Source organism: Chenopodium album, chromosome 3 (genome assembly GCF_948465745.1).
Source record: "Chenopodium album chromosome 3, dcCheAlbu1.1, whole genome shotgun sequence".
Taxonomy (NCBI): domain Eukaryota; kingdom Viridiplantae; phylum Streptophyta; class Magnoliopsida; order Caryophyllales; family Amaranthaceae; genus Chenopodium; species Chenopodium album.
The window spans coordinates 1,105,341-1,125,618 of NC_137836.1; the positions used below are offsets into that span (position 1 = coordinate 1,105,341).

At 35.3% G+C, this 20,278-nt stretch overlaps 2 protein-coding genes across 4 annotated transcripts; both read right to left on the reverse strand.

Moving 5' to 3' along the window:
* Nucleotides 1-7,355: 7,355 nt before the first annotated feature.
* Nucleotides 7,356-9,651, reverse strand: LOC145623670 (NAC domain-containing protein 82-like). The gene is made up of 2 exons (XM_081676519.1): nucleotides 9,515-9,651; nucleotides 7,356-9,168 (listed from the first exon to the last, which is right to left on the reverse strand). The coding sequence occupies exon 2, from the start codon at nucleotides 8,802-8,804 to the stop codon at nucleotides 7,686-7,688; it is 1,119 nt and encodes a 372-aa protein (XP_081532645.1). The 5' UTR covers nucleotides 8,805-9,168; nucleotides 9,515-9,651; the 3' UTR covers nucleotides 7,356-7,685.
* Nucleotides 9,652-10,742: 1,091 nt separating this feature from the next.
* LOC145609888 (mitochondrial import inner membrane translocase subunit TIM10-like) lies at nucleotides 10,743-18,295 on the reverse strand. Of its 3 annotated transcripts, none has more exons than XM_081665243.1 (9): nucleotides 18,159-18,295; nucleotides 16,953-17,000; nucleotides 16,825-16,866; nucleotides 16,686-16,733; nucleotides 16,558-16,599; nucleotides 15,861-15,913; nucleotides 15,497-15,535; nucleotides 15,310-15,379; nucleotides 10,743-11,213 (listed from the first exon to the last, which is right to left on the reverse strand). In XM_081665243.1, exons 2-9 carry the CDS (start codon nucleotides 16,992-16,994, stop codon nucleotides 11,163-11,165), a joined length of 387 nt encoding a protein of 128 aa, XP_081521369.1. In that variant the 5' UTR covers nucleotides 16,995-17,000; nucleotides 18,159-18,295; the 3' UTR covers nucleotides 10,743-11,162. The 3 variants fall into 3 exon arrangements, with proteins under 3 accessions (XP_081521369.1, XP_081521370.1, XP_081521368.1); XM_081665244.1 differs by lacking the exon at nucleotides 18,159-18,295 and adding an exon at nucleotides 17,181-17,322 and having other exon boundaries at nucleotides 15,895-15,913; XM_081665242.1 differs by lacking the exon at nucleotides 18,159-18,295 and adding an exon at nucleotides 17,181-17,287.
* Between the last annotated feature and the right edge of the window lie 1,983 nt (nucleotides 18,296-20,278).

Genomic DNA, 20,278 nt, shown 5'->3' on the forward strand with positions numbered 1-20,278 from the left:
TAATTATTTCCTTTGACTATAATATATATGAAAATATACTAGGTAACTATAGTCTATAATTTAGGAAGATAATTATCTCCTTTGACCATACAACAAATATATACTATATTTAACTCTTAAATATGAGGATGATGCTCCTTTCTTTTGCTGGCTTGGACCGACTTGGTTTCCTTAGACAAAATGCTTTTCTCAACAATAATAAGGTGGTCTATATTGCATTTAAGGTGATTTGAAATCGGGTCAGGAACAATTTGGGTTGAATTTAGGTCAGGTCAATAACAAGTCGTGTTAATTTTGAGTCGGATTAGTAATAGATGGGGTTTAATTTTTGGGTCGGGTAAGTAATAGGTTTGGTAAAATTCAGGTCGAGTCAATAACAAGTCGAGTGAATTTGGGTCAGCTCAATAACAAGTCGGGTTGATTTCGGGTCGAGTTTGTAACAGGTCAGGTTTAATTCGGGTCAGGTTAGTAACAAGTCAGGTTTTGACGGGTTAAAATGGGTTAGGGTCAATTTGGTTCAAGTTGGGTTCGGTACAACTTAATTAAATTGGCCGTTATAAACCAGCAAATCGGTGCAAGTTGTAAACCGGTAAATAAGCTGTTTAACAGCAAAATGGATGGTTTCACAAACTCAATTGGACTCCCGTAGGGTATTAAGGACCACGGTAAAAATTTCGGCAATTTTTATTTCCGGGCAAAAAAAATTCAAAAAATTCCAAAATTGAAGGCTAATCCACGCTTTTTGAGAAATTTTGGAGGTTTCTGGACCAGGTGTCGAAAAGTCTTGAAATTCTATGGGATACATCTCGGGGTCATATAATGTCGTTTGGAACCATATATGATCATTATTTGTTGTCATAAATGTTCGTCATAGGCTTGAATTACTGAAATTGGTGCAAGTTGTAAACCGGTAAATTGGTCGTTTAAAGGCAAATTGTATGGTTCCACCCACCCAATTGGACTCCCGGAGGTTATTAGGGACCATGGTAAACATTTCGTCAATTTTTATTTGCGGGCGAAAAAAAGTAAAAAAAAAATCCAAAATTGAAGGCTAATATCCACGTTTTTTGAAAAATTTTGGAGCTTTTGGGGTCTAGTGTAGGAAAGTCTTGATATTTTAGGGGATACATCTCGGGGTCATATAATTCCGTTTGGAACCATATATGATCATTATATGTTGTCATAAATGTTCGTAGTATGCTTGAGTTAATGAAATCCGTCAAGTTGTAAACTGGTAAATTGACCGTTTAAAGGAAAATTGGATGGATTCCACCAACCCAATTGGACTTCCGGAGGTGTTTTAGGGAACATGGTAAACATTTCGGCAAATTTTATTTCCGGACGTAAAAAATTCAAAAAATTCCAAAATCGAAGATTAATATCCATGCTTTTTGAGAAATTTTTGAGGTTTCAGGGCCTGGTGTCGAAAAGTCTTGAAATTATAAGGGATACATCTCGGGGTCATATAATGCCGTTTGGAACCATAAATGATCATTATTTGTTTTCATAAATGTTCGTGTTAGGCTTGAGTTAATGAAATCAGTTCAAGTTGTAAACCGGCAATTAAATTGGTCGTTTAAAGGCAAATTAGATGGTTCCACCCAGCCAATGGGACTCCAGGACGGTATTAGGGATCATGGTAAACATTTCAGCAATTTTTATTATTCGGCGAAAAAAGTCAAAAATTAAAAAAATTGAAGGCTAATATCCACGCTTCTTGAGAAATTTTAGAGGATTCGGGACCCGGTGTCGAAAAGTCTTGAAATTTTAGGGGATAAATTTCGAGGTAATATAATGCTGTTTGGAACCATTTATGATCATTATATGTTGTCATAAATGTTTGAGATAGACTTGAGTTAATGAAATCGTCGCAAGTTGTAAACCGATAAATTGCCGATTAAAAGGAAAAATAGGATGGTTCCACCTACCCAATTGGATTCTGGAGGGTATTAGTGACCATGGTAAACATTTCGGCAATATTTACGGGCGAAAAAAAGTCGAAAAATTCCAAAATTAAAGGCTAATATCCACAGTTTTTGAGAAATTTTGGAAGTTTCGGGGCCCGGTGTCGAAAATCCTTTATATTTTTTAAAATAGATCTCGGGGCCATATAATGCCGTTTGAAGCCATATATAATAATCATTATATGTTGTCATAAATGTTCGTGATAGGCTTGGGTTAATAAAATCGGTGCAAGTTGTAAACCGGTAAATTGGCCGTTTAATGGCAAGTTGGATGGTTCCACCAACCCAAGTGGACTCCCGGAGGATATTAGGGATCATGGTGAACATTTCACCAATTTTTATATACGGGCGAAAAACAGTCAAAAAATTCCAAAATTAAAGGCTAATATCCACGCTTTTTGAGAAATTTTGGAGGTTTCGGGACCCGGTGCCGAAAAGCCTTTAGACTATAGGGGATACATCTCGGGGTCATATATTTCCGTTTGGAACTATATATGATCGTTTTATGTTGTCATAAATGTTTGTGTTAAGATTGAGTTAATGAAATTGGTGCAAGCTATGTAAATCGGTAAATTGGCCATTTAAATGCAAATTGGATGGTTCCACCTACTCAATCGGACTCCTGGAGGATATAAGGGACCATGGTAAACATTTTAGCAATTTTATTTACTGGCAAAAAAAGTTGAAAATTTCCAAAATAGAAGTCCACACTTTTTAAGAAATTTTGGTGGTTTGGGGCTCGGTGTCGAAAATCCTTTAGATTTTTTTTGGACACATTTTGGGGTCATATAATGCCGTATGATCATTATATATTGTCATAAATGTTCGTGGTGGGCTTGAATTAATGAAATCGGTGCAAGTTGTAAACCGGTAAATTGGTCGTTTAAAGGCAAATTGGATGGTTCCACCTACCCAATTGGACTATCGAGGGTATTAGTGACAATGGTAAAAATTTCAGCAATTATTATTTCCAGGGGAAAAAAAATCAAAAAATTCCAAAATTGAAATCCACTCTTTTTGAGAAATTTGGGATGTTTCGAGTCCCGGTGTCGAAAAGTTTTGAGATTTTATGAGATACATCTCGGGGTCATACAATGCCGTTTGGAACCATATATATATGACCATTATATGTTGTCATAAATGTTCGTAGTAGGCTTGAAGTAATTAAATCGGTGCAAGTTGTAAACCGTTAAATTGCCTGTTTAAAGGCAAATAGGATGGTTCCACCCACCTAATTGGACTCTCATAGGGTATTAAGGACCATGGTTAACATTTCGGCAATTTTTATTTTCGGGCGAAAAAAAGTAAAAAAATTCCAAAATTGAAGGCTAATATCTACGCTTTTTGAGAACTTTAGAGGTTTCAGGGATCGGTGTCGAAAAGCCTTTAGATTATAGGGGATATATCTCGGGGCCATATAATGTCGTTTGGAACCATATATAATCGTTATAATAAATGTTTGTGGTAGACTTGAGTTAATGAAATCGTCGCAAGTTGTAAACCGGTAAATTGGCCTTTTAAAGGCATATTAGATGGTTCCACCCACCCAATAAGACTCCCGGAGGGTATTAGAAACCATAGTACACATTTCGACAATTTTTATTTTCGGGCGAAAAAAGTAAAAAATTCAAAAATTGAACGCTAATATCCACCTTTTTGAGAAATTTTGGAGTTTTTGGTGCCCGATGTCTAAAAGTCTTGAAATTCTAGGGAATACATCTCGGGGTCATATAATGTCATTTGGAACCATATGTGATCAATTATTTGTTGTCATAAATGTTCGTGGTAGGCTTGAGTTAATGAAATCAGTGCAAGTTGTAAACCGGTAAATTGTTCGTTTAAAGACAAATTGGATGGTTCTACCCACCCAATGGGACTCCATGAGGGTATTAGGGACCATGGTAAACATTTTGGTAATTTTTATTTTCGAGCGAAAAAAGTCAGAAAATTCCAAAGTTGAAGGCTAAGATCCACGCTTTTTGAGAAATTTGGAGGTTTCGAGGCCCGGTGTCAAAAAGCCTTGAAATTTCAGTGGATACATCTCTGGGTCATATAATGCCGTTTGGAACCATTTATGATGATTATATGTTGTTATAAATGTTCGTGGTAGGCTTGATTGAATGAAATCGGTGCAAGTTGTAAACTAGTAAATTGGTCATTTAAAGGCAAATTGGATAGTTCAACTCTCCCAATTGGACTCTCGGAGAGTATTAAGGACCATGGTAAAAATTTCGGCAATTTTTATTTGCGGGCGAAAAAAGTTAAAAAAAAATTCCAAAATTGAAGGCTAATCCACACTTTTTGAGAAATTTCGAATGTTTTAGGGCCCGGTGTCGAAAATCATTGAGATCTTAGGGTATACATCTCGGGGTCATATAATGCAGTTTGGAACCATATATGATCATTATATGTTGTCATAAATGTCCGTGGTAGTATATGCTTGAGTTAATGAAATTGGTGCAAGTTGTAAAACGGTAAATTGGTCGTTTAAAGGGAAATTGGATGGTTCAACCCAGCCAATTGGACTCTCTTAGGGAATTAAGGACCATGGTAAACATTTTGGCAATTTTTATTTACGGGTGAAAAAAAGTCAAAAAAATCCAAAATTAAAGGCTGATATCCATGCTCTTTGAGAAATTTTGGAGGTTTCGGGTAGAGCTGTCAATTTGGGTAAATGGGTCGGGTTTGGGTCGGTAAAAGTGAGTCCGGTCAACTCAGGTCGGGTCAATTTGGTTTAATCCATAACCTATGCGGGTCGGAGCATGCTTTATTCGGGTCACGTGAGGTCATACTTATTGGGTTTGGGTCGGGTTAATAACAGGTCGGGTTACATTCGGGTCGGGTGAATAATAGGTCAGATTTAATTCGGGTTTTCACGGGTTAAAACGGGTTAGGATATTTCTCGGGTTCGAGTCGAGTTCGGTTCAAGTCATTAATTTGTGGGTTATAATCAGGTCGGGTCATTCTCGAGTTTGAATTGGGTTCGATTAAAGTCAATAATTTGTTTGTTATAATCAGGTCGGGTCATTTTACTGTCAGGTCATTCTCAGGTTCAAGTCGGGTTCGGTTCAAGTCAATAATTTGCGGGTTATAATAAGGTTGGGTCATTTTCAAGTCGGGTCATTCTCAGATTCAAGTCGGGTTATGTTCAAATCAATAATTTGCAGGTTACAATCAGGTCGGGTCATTTCCAAGTCAGGTCATATTCGGGTTCAACTAAATATCAATAGATAATTATCATTTTTATCAAGCTAATTATTTTCTTTTACTATAATATATATGACAATATACTAGGGAACTATAGTCTATAATTTAGGAAGATAATTATCTCCTTTGACCATACAATAAATATATACTATATTTAACTCTTAAATTTGAGGATGATGCTCCTTTCTTTTACTGGCCTAGACCGACTTGGTCTCCCTAGACAAAATGCTTTGATTTACAATAATAAAGTGGTCTAAATTTCATTTAAGGTGATTTAAAATCGAGTCAGGAACAATTTGGGTTGTATTTAGGCCTGGTCAATAACAAGTCGTGTTGATTTCGAGTCGGGTTAGTAACAGATTGGGTTGAATTTTTGGGTCGGGTTAGTAATAGGTCTGGTAAAATTTGGGTCGGGTTAATAACAAGTCGGGTTGAATTTGGGTCTGGTCAATAACAATTTGGGTATATTTGAGGTCGGGTTTGTAAGAAGTTGGGTTAAATTCGGGTCGGGTTAGGAACGAGTCGGGTTGAATTCAGGTCAGGTTAGTGACAAGACGGGTTAAATTCGGGTTTTGGCGAGTTAAAACGGGTTTGGGTCAATTTCGGTTCAACTCGGGTTCGGTTCAGGTCAATAATTTACGGGTTACATTCGGGTAGAGTCATCTCCAGGTCAGTTCATGTTCGGGTCTCACATACTCGGGTCTAGGGTTGGTTTCAGGTCGGGTCAGGTGGGGTTTTGGTCACCATTTTTTCGGGTTTAGATGGGTCGGTTAATAATCGGGTTTGAGTCGGTATTTCGAATCGGGTCAACTTTTGACAGCTCTACTTGCGATCAATATTTTAGTGGATGTCAAATATTTTAATTGCATAAATTATTACGAATGGTAAAAAGACTAGCAACTAGTACGTGTGATCAAACTCTTTGTACATCTTTTAGCTTTGGCTACATTTTAAATTAATTTACAATATATAACATGTTTACATGTAAGGTGTTACTTTAGTCTCAATATATATTTTTCAAAAAAAAACATTTTGTTATGTTTACCAATAGATAACTAAATACTTCATAAATCAATAGTTAAAATTGTGCAATTTTTGGAATTTTTGAACACGACTCACAAGAGAAGTTATAGAGAAAACTTCAAATCTGAAAAGCAAATTCCTTTTAATTAATTCCTATAATGTCGGAATTTTCTCCAAAAATTAATAGTATGTAAAGAGCAACTCCAATGATTGATTAGAAGGATGCTTGCTTACTGCAAATTTGTCCAACTGAGTTCATGCCCTAAGGTTAGACCAAGTCTACAAATGGTCCAAATTATATTATATGTTTAATTGCACAATCAATAATAGAAGTTAAACCAATAATCAATTGTAAAATCATATCAAAGTTGAAGAGAGATGTGGCCAAACCAGAGTCACAAATTCTTATTCTCCAACAGGCAAGACCAAAACTTGTCCCACTAACAAATCCAAACTACTTGGGCCACTTCGTCATACTTAACATTATCATACTATCTCTGTTTTATATTATTTGCTCAGTCATATAATTGATAACTAAATTGAAGATCATTGATCTCATCCTAAAATACAATAAACTATAATTGAATCTGGGAGGCTTTAGGAAAAAATTACTTACTAGGATTTACGACAATGATGGTTAGGTTGCTCAAGAGCAAAGATTTGGCAAGCAAATTTGGGCCAAAGATGAAAGAATTACAATTAACATAGTCACATACCAAAATGTAGGCCAAGTATAGCTCAAAGCTTATTCAACAACTCTTAAACTAAGTTCCACGCAATTTTGTTACCCACAAAAAAAAAAAAAAAACAAAAAAAGAGTTCCACGCAATTTAGATGACATTGAACTATACACCAAATACTTTTATCTTTCAAAAGATAAGCAAGGCATACATCAATGGAATTGGATGAATGTAAACAATTTATCATGACATTAAATCAATTAATCAGTTAGAGCATTAATCTGGGTTGGCTACATTAACTAAAAGAGATTATTCCGTATAGTCATTAACTAAAAGAGATTATTCCGTATAGTCATCAATACATTACTACTCGGTCCCGGACCAATATTCTATGCTCTCGCAAAAAGATTGTTACTACTATATAACTTTTAAAAGACTTTACAAAAACTAAGACTTAATGGCAGTAATAAACATACAAATATATGGAACTGGATGAATTTATACATGCTAAGCATAATAGTAAGCGTAAACAACATTGCATTGGAATCTAGAATTTACAAAGGAGTAGAAAACTTGTGGCATCTTTAAAAAGCCTAAACAATACAAAAGCTTGTTCATAACCAAACAAGTGTAAGATATATCATCCGTACATAAGGAAAAAAACAAGAGCAACATATATAGAGTCAATATATGGCAAACTACACAAGGAAACATAACATATGCAATATCTAAGGCAGTTCCTAGCATTTAGTTGGAACGATGCAAAATAACATAATAGGTTCTTTATACAAAGATTTCATTGAAAACCAACTCAAATTAGATCGTCCATCTCAATGAAATGATTAGACCAGTCAGGAATTTGGGTAGAGGTATCAGACAAATCGCCCCAATCAATATTCAGGCCAGAAGTATCAGCCAAATCCCCCAATCCGTTGAATATATCATCCACGTCCCCAGCATCCTCAATGAAATACTTCAAAAGCCTGTCCACCTCATCCTCTGCCATTCCATCAGCATCAGGAGCAGAACCCACAGCAGTACGAGAAGCAGTCGCAAATCCCACAGAAGTTGCAAAAACATTAGGTGCATCCACAGTTACATGTTCATCATTTGGTATTCTTGCAGAAGTTGCATTGTCAAGTGGAGTACCCATAGAAGTAGCAGTAATGTATGGAGTACCCATAGAAGCTGCAATAGTACTTGGAGAAGCCACATTAGTGGCAGCAGCATCAGCAACAAGAGTACCAACTGGATAATAAGCATTTGGAGCACCCACAGATGAAGTTAAAACAGAACCATCAGGGCTATCAGCAACACCACCACAAGCCATATCATGCAGCACATGTCCAGATGCTTTTTCTGGCACATGAGTATCATCGGTGTCACTGTCCCATTCTTCTTCCACAAATCGAGCCCCATAATCTTCCCCATTCTTTGGACCTAGCCCACTTTTTTCAAATATTTTACAAATGACATATGAATCTTGTGGCACACCTTTGTCGGCAAGCATTTTGTCATCCAACCTAAACTCATGCATTACCCAATTAGTCCTTTCCCCTTTCGGAGCCTTCCCTCTATAAAATACCAAAGTTTTAATCTTTCCCACAGGACGAGAAGCATACATTGCAGTCCTATCGTTCCCAGTTGACTTCCAATATCCCCATTCAGTAGCCCTATTGGCCTTAGCTCCATTAGGGTATCTCTTTACTCGAGGGCAGAAGAAATACCAATTCAGATCCTTTGTTTTAATACATGCCATCGCAGGAAGATCCCACGGGGCAAACCTATACACATCAACCTCAGAAATCATCTGGGCACCCAGAGATTTACCCAACACCTTCCTCTTCAAATAAAACATGAACAGCTCCTCATCCGTGGGGCGAAATCGAAACCCCGGCGGACAAGACTTACTTCCTAACAAACCTTCCATAATTCAACACTAGCAAAAGTCCCCTTTCTTCTTTTTTTTTTTCGATCAATCTACTTCCGAAACCAGAAGGTTTCTTTTATACCAATTAATCTATTTTGCAAAACCACTAATAATTCAGACTTCAGAGGCTCAAGAGCAAGAGCAATTGCAATTTGCAACACAATAACCAATCAAGAGATCAAAGATCGTAACAATAATCAAAGGAGAGAAAGAGAGATCAGAGATGAACAACTCACTCTCCGATGATTAAGTCAACGGAAAATAATTACGAACCCCACCACCAACGTACCCTCTTGAAGAATGAACAATCAAACAGAAGAATCCACAAATTTTTCTTCTTCAGATTGATAATAGACATGGATACCTGGAATTTTCACGATCAACATATTCAATCATCAACAAAAATCACAACTTTCGCTCAGAAAACCCAAAAAAAAAAAAACAAAAAAAAAAAAAATCAAATCAACCAAAACTACGCCGGTCAAATTTTGACTCGATCGTCAATCAAATTCGGAAAATCACAAAACTTGATCTTTCTAACGTAATTTATAAAACAACAATTCAATCAAACATTTCAATAATCCATCTTAGACAAACCCTAATTTGATTATACGTACTAATAAATCAACGACAAGCCCTAGATTGAGATATTAATATTCAACGATTTAAAAAAGGTAAAATAAAAAACCAAAAAAGAACAAGATTGCTACCTCAAAGCTAGTCGAATGGAGGAGAGAGAAAATTCTCAGAAATCGCTACGAGGAATTGAGAGAGTACGAGCTTCGATGGAGGAGAGAGAAAACATGAGATTTGCAGCGTAAGAATGAAGTTTCGGTGAAAATAAAAGAATATATATGGAGACGAATGAACTTTCAACCGTTGATCTAAATGATATAGACGGTCATAATTGGTCTTTTTTAAGGGGTTTTTTTTTTTTTTTTTTTTAAAGAACTTGTTTTCAAGTAATGAAAGTTAATCCATACTACGAGATCGTAGGCCAAAGTGGACTAAAAAAAATATTATGAGTAAAGATTAAGGGCATGTTCTGACTTACTGAGCTGAACTGATTGCAGCTAAACTGAATCAAATATTTTATAAGCTAAGGAATTTAGGAACTTATCCGAACTGAATTGATTGGAGCTGAACTGAATCAAATATTTTATAAGCTAAGGAATTTAGGAACTTACCCGAACTGAACTGATTGGAGCTGAACTGAAAAGAATAGGCCCTAACATTTCCATCCATTGCAGCTGAACTGAAAAGAACAGGTCCTAATATTTCCATCCATTGCCAAGCGTTTTAAATTATAATTTTCTAAATTGTCATACCACACGACCTAGGTAACATTTTCGTGTGAAAATATAAGTTGATCTATAAAGAAAAAAAAATCTGTTTACCATGATATAATTGCTATTATTATAAGAATGTCATTAGATTAACATAGCTTGTTGTACTAATAGATCAATTAAGGCTCCCTCCATAACGCTAAAGATATGAATAAAGATTAAGGGTGATGTGAATAAGAAAATATTCCAAAGCTAAAATTAGAAAAAGAATTCATTTTGTGATAATTCAACAAAGTTTAAAAAATGGCTTGTTACACATTCAAAGATGGAGGTGACATAAAAAGAGTACATCTTGATTCAAAGTTTCAAGGGATGATAAATCAAAAACTCGTAAGAAATTGATTTGTAATAAAAAACTAGTAAGGTTCAAGGAATTAAGAATGCTTCATGACAAGGAAAATTAGCTTTTGTGGTTAATCTCCAATTCATGCATTGGGAGTTTTGAGCCGAGATCCAACTCCCGTTCTTCTCACCTAAATTTCACAACATCAACTAATGACCCTTATCCAACCAAGAGTAGCAATGACATACAAAAACAGATTAAAATCGATATCAATGATTATCAGCAAAAGTTAAGTAAAACAAAATGATAAACGCGCATTAAAAAGAGCAAATATTCATTAAAGTTATTTCTTATCATGCTTCAGTATTGACTCTGGCATCATCTCTCAATGAAAAATGTAATTATCAAAAATTTTGATGAATACAAATTGTGGTTTCAAGTCCTGCTAGTCTGAGTAAAGCTCGCTATATCTTGCAATATAGCAACTGCAAGAAATCAACAATGAATGTATCAGGGTGTATACTATCTTCTACAAAAATCTGTGACAGTGATGAGGAATTGGATCCAAATCGTTCTTGACTATTATTTTCCATTTGTGGCAGAAAAATCTGGAGAAGGAAAAACAAGAACAGATATCCAAAAGTTTCAAGTCCTTGTCCCAGGTGGTCAGTGATGTATCCAAGCAATTTCAAAATTGAACAGCATCTGCAACTAACAAGTAACTAAAATTTACACGCCACGCCGACCATATGCAAGAATATGACCAATCATATTATTCACCTGAAAAACAAAACACAACAAAATGAGAACTTTTTGTCACATGAATTTCCATAGCCAGTTTATGCTCAAAAATAAACTAAGCTGGTTGCATTCTTCAACTTCACAGTGTCCATTGCTGGGGGCTTAGAACAGTCAGAAGTCCCAATACTGACACTCAGAGGTCATTTATACTTATATGAGACAACCCTAGAAATGTCAGGAAACTGGCTGCTCCATAATGGAAGTTAACCTGGAGAATGTTTCAAGACTTTCAACTAATCCTCATCAACCACAATTTTGACTTCAGTTCTTGAGTAAGGGAGAAAACGCACTTCATAAACCTTAGCCAACTTTGCTGTATTTTAACCCACCCAAACCACATAACAACCAAACATCCTCTGGTTAACAAGAGGTCATTAATTTGTCTGTCTCAGTCAATTTGACATCATCCTTCTAATTTCGTAGCCGTCTAGATTAATCATGTATGCCACCTATATATAGCCATAGAAGCCCTAAACTATAGGCAAAGAGAAATAACAGAAAAGCAACATACATTCTTTAAGTTAGGTCATTTGACAAGAATTTTGCTAAAAAAACCATAAACATAGTTTAGTAGCTAGGATTTTTGCATCTTCAAAAACCAAATAATCTTTGGCATTCTTGGTTACAAGTATCATTAGGGATTTTATGGGAAATTTTCCAAATTAATAACACTAACTACTAGAGTGACCGAATGAGTTTGAGAGGGATTGAGGGAATACAAAAGAAACGTGGCTTATTATTCTGGAACGGAGTCTTACTCCAAGTCGTTCTAATTATAATTTCTGGTTACTGAACAGCTAGTGCAAGTCAATGAGAGATGGAGCTAGGAGCATTTAACATACAAATCAAGAGGCAGTTTTCCTATGCTTCTATGTCTGATTTGGTGATTTGTCAGCTCTTTGGCAGGCATAAAATCAATACACCCTAACTTCATGACAACAAATGTATAATACACAATTAAATTAATAAGTCGGCTCTAACATACATAAAATTATAACTTAGTCCCTGTGGCAGCTGTTTGCCTATGCAGCTCTTCAAAGAAAGAATTCTCATGCACTGATTTCACATCCAGCCAAGTTAGAGCTAATTTCTTTGATACAGTCACTTGGTAGAACGACTAATCGTTAGAAAAGGCCAGACAAATTTGTTCAATAACACGCTCTTCAAAGAAAGTATTCTCATGCACTGGTTTCACACATCCAGCCAAGTTAGAGCTAATTTCTTTGATACACTCACATGGTAGAAAGAGTAATCATTAGAAAAGGCCAGACAAATTTGTTCAATAACACTATTGCTCGTTAGAAACTACTACACTATTATGTTGTCATCAACATATTACAACTAATATAAAATAAACTCCTGATTGGAATTAACACTACCCTTAGAGAGAGACAATACCCAATTTAGAGAGGTGGAGTAGACCTGACAAAGGGGCATTTGTTTTGGGTTAGGAAAGGGTAAGGGAATCGAAATAGTTCATTCCCATAGTGTTTGTCAGGTTCAATTTATCATTCCCTTTCCTTCCTCCATCCCTCCCCCACCCCCCGGGTTTTCACTAACTCTCTCTCCTGTACCCACAACCCACCATACTCACTTTGTCACTGACCACCACACGTAACCACACCACCATTGCACTCAATCACCCGCCATTTAATCCCTCAACCAGCAAGCAACAACGCCTTACCAAACACGAAAAACACCTTCCATCCAACCCCTCCACCATCACTGATTCTCTATCTTACCAACCACCACTATACCTACCCACCCTCCACAAAAAAACACAACCACCACCCATAACCACCTTAACTGCCACAAAATCCACTCATCATCAATAACAGTCACAACAAAGCCTTAGTCAGAAAATGATTTGAGGTCGGCGAAAATGAATCCACAAAATCCACTCATGGTCCACCAAAACCCCCTCCCAAATCTTATACTCCCATGAAACCACCCATCCACCCACCATAAAAAGCCTCCATCCACACAACTATTGTCAACTATGAACTATCCACCCAACCACCAAAAAAAAAAAAAAAAAAAAAAAAAAAAAAAAAAACCACCACCACAAATCCCATATCCATCTTAATAACCACCACCCACACAAGAACCCATATACTCCCACAAATCTAGCCAGCCACCTTAAATCCTTAATAAACCACCAACCATCCATCCAACTACCACAAAAGAACACACCAAACACCGCATCATCAAGAACCCATCTAATGCACCATGGAAAACATCCCCATGCCTTTAGTAAACCCACTCATACACCAATTCAACCACCACCATCAATAAAAATTATCAAAAATTATAAAATAAATAAATAGAGGGGATGAGAAATATCCCTTTTATCATTATAATCATGGCTTTAAATGGTTAAATAACTTGACCATGAGTCATGACCTGATGTTTAAAACCTTAGTGAGTGGCCTATGGCCAGTGCGATGTTAGTGAAAAGGAAGGATAGGCGGGCCAATGGTATCATTGGGAGTAGAGTAGTGGTGGAGGTTGTAGATCTGAGAGATGCTTGAGGATTAGTGAAAGAAGGGAAAGGTGGAGTAGAAAAATAAAACCAAAATTACACCTTAAATCAAAGGGATTTTACTTTCCTTTCACCTTCTAGCCCTTTCTTGATTTCATTCCATTTACCCATGTGCAAACAAAATGCACCATAAGGTTGGTTTCCTAAAAAAAACCCATCCCTGTCTATCGCTTCAAGGCCTTCATCAATAACCACTAGGAGGGTGAAACAACCAGAGTCATGTATCAGGACCATATCAGTATCTCAATGACCAGTAAGCACTATGCAGCAAATTTTACAAACACAGCTAATCTACATCAATTACTGACCTACTTGTCATTTTATTCTAGAACTGTCATATCTACCACAAGACATGATATAAGATAGCTGCATGCATTTAAACCTCCCCAACTTTACCAATAGTGAATTCCATTAGTGTAGTAGGCTAGTAGCCTTTTCAACAACACTGCTATTCATTGGTTAATTTTCTAATTCTCGAAAGAACAGTACCTTCAATTCAAAACATAAATTTCATAGCTAATCCTTGTCTCACTTCTCTAAAACCGGTTTCCACCTTTATCATAGTGCACTTTAGCTTGAAGTCATATCACAAAACAGAGAAACTTCTAGAGCTAACTCCCCTAAAAAGAATAACCAAGCCACAACATTTTTGAAATTCTTTTGGGACCTTTGTCCAAATAAATGAATAGGTACTCACCCAAACCTTTCGAAGGAAGCCTAGACTAAACACAGAAATGAACATGAATACTGATTAGTGCCAAGAAGAAGAAAGTGAAGAGGCAATGTCTTCAACCATAATAACTCTCCTTATACACCCATTTCACCTCATTCATTCATGATTAGCAAGAGAAATGAATAGGGCAGGAATCTATCTTTTTTTTTTATTATTTTTTTATTACTCCCTCCGTCTCCTTTTGATAGTCACTTTTGGTAGAAAATCACGGGAATTAATAAACATAAATTAGAAATAGCAAAAGTACATTGAAAAAGTGAAATTACATTGGGTATGCAAAAAAGTAGAGAGAGAAAGTAATTAAAGTACATGGAAAAGTTTAATTTGCACAAATATTTTTGCAAATGGGAGAGAATTTTGGTAAAAAAATAATATTAATGGTACTTGAAAAAAGCAAATGTGACTAACATTTTGGGTCACCAAAAATGGCATAAGTGACTATCAAAAGGGGACGAAGGGAGTATTATTAATTTTTTTTTGTTGGGGGGGTGAGGGGGTATCTTTGTTGAGAGAAAGAGAGATTTGAGCAAGATTGCATTAGAGAGGCAATTTACATTTCAACCTCCCCCATGCATAAAAGATAAAACCTACACTCTATTAGTCTACTACATGTATGCATAAACTTTTATTGATGATGAATGGCAACAAATGAATGTGATTTCGTGTAAGATAGAGCTTAATTGTTTAAGAGAGCAGTTGACTAAAGATTGCAAAGGGTTGAAGCTGTAGAAGGTTATTGGGATGTAAAGCAGTTTAAACCACATTGAAAAAAATATATCAACATGTCGCAGCTGATTTACCTGCCAATACTTGGAAACACAACGATCAACGCAACTAGTTTCACCGAGATTGAGATCGCCTTCCTTATACCTGAACAAAATTTTGAAAAGTTTAATTTGTCATAGATTTAGGCAACTCCAATTGGGAAACTTAAGAACTCCATAACAGAAAAAACGTCTAGAATTTTTTGTTTGCTTGTACATATACCTTTTCTCAACACATTTATTGAAGCAATTATGGGTAAGCCTGGATCAGAAACAAGAATATGTCAAACAAGAAGAATAGCAATAACAATTATAACCTAAAGTAACAAAAATATATGCTGGAGTGCATGACACAAAGAGTCAAAGACTAAGGCAATAAGCACCAATGATGGCTACATGCCTGCATAATAAGTAAAGCCATATTGTTCTTTGACAAGGCCGCCTCTATAATAATTGAGCCAGGTAACCATTTGTAAATGCCGAGAATATAATAGGTCACACTATAACTAATGACTTTGATTTTTAGAAAAGGTAAGGAAAAGAAGAGTAAAGTGATTTCCAAGTATATAAAATCAAGTGTGACATACTTGCTGAACAGTTCTACTCGATTTTCCATCTCACCTATTGCTGTGGCAATGATCTACACAAGTGCAGAGAGTGAGTAAATATTATGTATAAGCAATTAGTAAAATATTAACTAAAAAAACCCAATAATAAAATTGACAATTCTTCGTAACAATTACACATGCTTGAAATGATATCCCTTGCTTATCATTATTGTAAACAGGAAACACCTTCCTTTCATTTTTACCCATTCAGGCAGGCAATTGGTATTTGGGTCAGTGCCAAACCCAAACAGTTTATTTGCCTTGACTAAATAACTTACAGAGAAAGTATCATCCATATAATGTTATATTAGTCTGAGAGTAACTAAAGTCAAAAGATATCAAGTAACTACAGCATTAATAACGCATACGGTCAACATCGAGCCTGGAGGAAAAAAACAAACCCACATCCCCAAATCAAATAACCGCTGTCCCTTAATGTTTCCCCAATTTCTTTTATAGTCTGTCCCTTTATGTTTGCTTCATACTTTACCCTCACACCAACTACATTGGTCCCACCACTTTTCTCTCTCATCAAATTTTCCCCACCAAAAATTTAAAAAGTGACTTAACCCCAAGGGGGCAAACAAAGGGGGCGGAGGGAGTAAATTATCTACTATGTTCTCCTATGACTGGTATATTCGATATCAAACAAACAATAGCCAGAAAAGTAGCGCACCTTTTGCTTATGCAAGTCAAGTTTAAGGTCGTCCATCTTGACCTAGAATTCCAGAATCCAGATAGTTTTCACCAAGGTTAGCTTGTTACAAAATATGTAAATAAAAGCTGTGGGCATAAACAAAGAACCTCTTGCTCCTCAACAGTAGAAGGGACATTGCTGTTGGCCAATTCAGCCTGTAAAGCCATAACAAATCCATCAGAGAGAAACCAAAATCTAATTAACACTGACCAAAACAGAAGGTAGTTACGAAAAAAAGGAGCATACCTTTTCCTTATCCAAAGCAAGTTTATGGTCGCCCGTTAAAATCTGAAATTCAGATTATCTTCATAAAGGTTAGCTTGCTACAAAATGTGTTAATAAGAGTAAGGGAAAAATGCTAAAAACCAATGTACCTCTTGCTTCTCAACAGTAGGAGGGGCATTGCTGCTGGCCATTATGACCTGTAAAGCCAGAACAAATCGATCAGTGAAATTGATTCCTATTAATTTTCACCAATTCATCGAATAAGGGTGACTAACAAAAGCAAGCACCCATTATCTTAGAGACAAAAGGCATTGACTAATGTCACCCAAAAAATACGCAACCAAAGACTCCCTGATTTCATAGCTCTGTATATATACTAGTTGCTTGAAATGACTAATGACATTTCCTCTCCCTTCTTCCCACTCCTTCCAGCATAAGAAGACCACCATTCATTCATTTAGAAATATTAGCAACTGCTTATTACTACAACATAGTATTATAAGGTGCTGAAAAAACATGAAAGAATGATAAGGTATTCTTGCAAATTTATACAAATTTTCTACCAGAAAAAAAGTTTTGATTCTCATTTTTCATGATACATTACCAGCTACTTAGTGTAGAAAAAATAAACAAGTCCCTTTACTATCATTTCACAAACTTCAACTGTTTGAACAACTAGTTTACCAAACAATGTCTATACAACCAAGTTAACTAGTATATTTTTCCGAGCTTTTCGATCATACTGCCTACCAAAGAACATTTAGGTTTCAAAAACGACCAATTTTCAGTTTCATGTCCAACAAGTACCATTATTGTTTACTGTAAAAATTAACTTCTAAATACAAATACGACGAAAGTATAGTACGCAAGTCATATATGGTGGAGGAATCGAGAATTCTAGAAACAACAAAACAAGTGCAAATACCCTAAATACATCATTCTCTCCAGACTCCAATCAAAATAACAAAACAATCACAAGTTCAAGATCTCTTGACAGAAATTTCATCATAAAAACATAAATACACAATTAAAGCAAAGTCACAACAAAGAATGTTCAATGTTTATATTTAGGTCTCATAAAAAAAAACACATAATTCAAGAATCCCATAAAGAAGAAAAGCTTCATTTGCATAGTTACTTCCTGCTTTTAATTGAAAGTTTCTGCAATATATTAGCAACCAAATTTAACTCAAATTATTCTAGCATAAGAATATGAATAGCAAAATTCTGACCTAAGAAAAATTGAATTATAACAAATAGTAAAGTAATCAATCCAACCTAAATTGAATCAAATTAACACTACATTGTGAAATCGATAATCGACGATTAAAAGAAGAAGGAAAGAAAAATCTTACCTGAAAAAGCTGGATTAATGGAGGGAAGAAAGCTCAGAAACTGCTTTAATGGAGAAATAAGGTTCCTTCTTCTGTATTTTCAGTGAGTATTGTCTAGCGGCTGCTCAATGAAGAAGTAAGTATACACATACGTCGTGTGCAACAAGACAATCTTTTTAAAATGGCCGGGTTTCCACTCGGTAGCCCAATTTTAGTAGTGTTCGGCTGCTTTGGCATCTCACAAGACACAATTAGACTTGTTAATTCGGGTTCACCGGTCGAGTTATGTTTAGATTTCGGATCGTTTTGGTCATAATAAAATATGATAAATATTTAATAGGTTAGATCGGGTTGATTTTGAGTCATTTGGGTCGGGAGCGGATTTTCTCTCTACGAGTCGAATTTGGATTATGATTCGGTAGGATTATTGGGTCGAGTCAAGAATTAGGTCTATCCAAAATGGATAGTTATATCCCTTGTAAAGTTGTAAGTTTGATTTGTCACATCATTGTTCCCAAACTTAATAAATTCAAGCTACTAAGCGTCTGTTCTCATACGATTATTTTCAGTTCACTTCAGTTCAGCTCTAATAAGTTCAGTTCGGTTCAGTTTAGCTCTAATAAGGTCAGTTCAGTTTAGTTCAACTCCTAATTTCCTTCTCTTATAAAATAATCATTTTATTTCAGCTCAGATCAGTTCAATTTAGCTCTTATAAGTTTAGTTCAGTTCAGTTCAGCTCATTTCAGTCAATAAGAACATACCCTAAATGAATGCAAAAAAAGTTCTTTATAGTTACTAAACATAGCTCTTTGGCAAAGATGTTTAAGGAGAAAGTTCAAGTTTCTCAACATGAGTAACAAACTACGCAATATGTTTTTCAAATGATAGATTCGTAAATAAAAATATTTTTTTTCGACATTAAATCTTCTAGGAGTAAATAAGTCCAAAATAAATACTTTCCTCTTGGTTATGTATATCGATACACCACCCTTGTAACTTGTAAGGTATATGCATATTTCTTGTTGACTAAAATTTCTTACACACAAATTATTGATCAGTATTTCCTTGTGGATTAGTTCTCTTCATCTACAACTGGGGGCATAGAGACGATATAAGTAAGGCTCTATTGTCAATAAGATCTAGTAATAACACTGCACCTTATATAATGTCGTCTAATAAGATAAAGATATACAAGATAAATTTAGATAAGATCGATAATATAAAGACTAATAATATAAGAGAACTCATCCTCAAAGTAACCCTACTATAGAATTGATCCCTTAATGGTTGAAAGATGCAATCCTTCTCACCAGATCAAACCAATTAAATTTGACATATATGTTTGTCATCAGTTAACTTAACAAGCAAGTAAGTTTTTACGCGGAAACTTCTAGCGTAGTTCATGAGATAACAAGTCAACCACCAAAACCGGTGGTGAGCTTTGAATAATATGCAAGTCGATGGTATTTTAATCAAGATGTCAACCTGTCACATAATAATATCAACCTCCAACATGCATATATAGTTGTAACTAACACTTCTAAAATCAAACACTTCTAACTAACAGTTCTAAGTTCACAGCATAATTATACACAAATCACACTTTAGCTTATATTTCTGGGATAATTCACATCGACCAGGTACGAAATTATAAATTTTTACCTTTAATTACTTTTTTAATCATATTTTGTTTATGTAATTACTTTTTAAAGCTTGCATTTTCTCCCATTAAAAAATTGATAAACTATTCACGTACTAAAATGTTGAAGGAATAGAAATTTCGTATGCATACGAATTGAATATAATGTATTCTTTTGAATAAATAAATGTATTGTATACCAATTTAATGATTATAATTACTAGGTACAACATCTAAGACGAATATTATGGAGTAATTAACATGTAAATATGTTGTTGAAATATTGTGTAAACTATGTAGTTTTTATTGCATCATATATGATCATAACTTTGTAATATGTTAAAATATTGGGAGATAAAGAAGTTAATTAGAGATTTAAATTAACCTCATAAAATAATAGCGATAATTATTTGATCATGAAGAACAATTTATTAAGAAAATGAATTTAGACTTAGTGTGAGGTGACCCCTTTGGTTGGAAGACTATTGCTGTCGGACAATGT

Excerpts from the sequence above, each read along its gene's own strand:
- LOC145609888 (XM_081665242.1), bottom strand. The coding sequence starts at position 17,252 with ATGGTGGTCTTCTTATGCTGGAAGGAGTGGGAAGAAGGGAGAGGAAAT. Across the intron at positions 16,867-16,952 it reads CTACTGTTGAGAAGCAAGAG|ATTTTAACGGGCGACCATAA; the intron begins GTACATTGGTTT and ends TCTGAATTTCAG. Across the intron at positions 15,536-15,860 it reads CGAGTAGAACTGTTCAGCAA|GCTTACCCATAATTGCTTCA; the intron begins GTATGTCACACT and ends TTTCTGATCCAG.
- LOC145623670 (XM_081676519.1), bottom strand. The coding sequence starts at position 8,804 with ATGGAAGGTTTGTTAGGAAGTAAGTCTTGTCCGCCGGGGTTTCGATTT.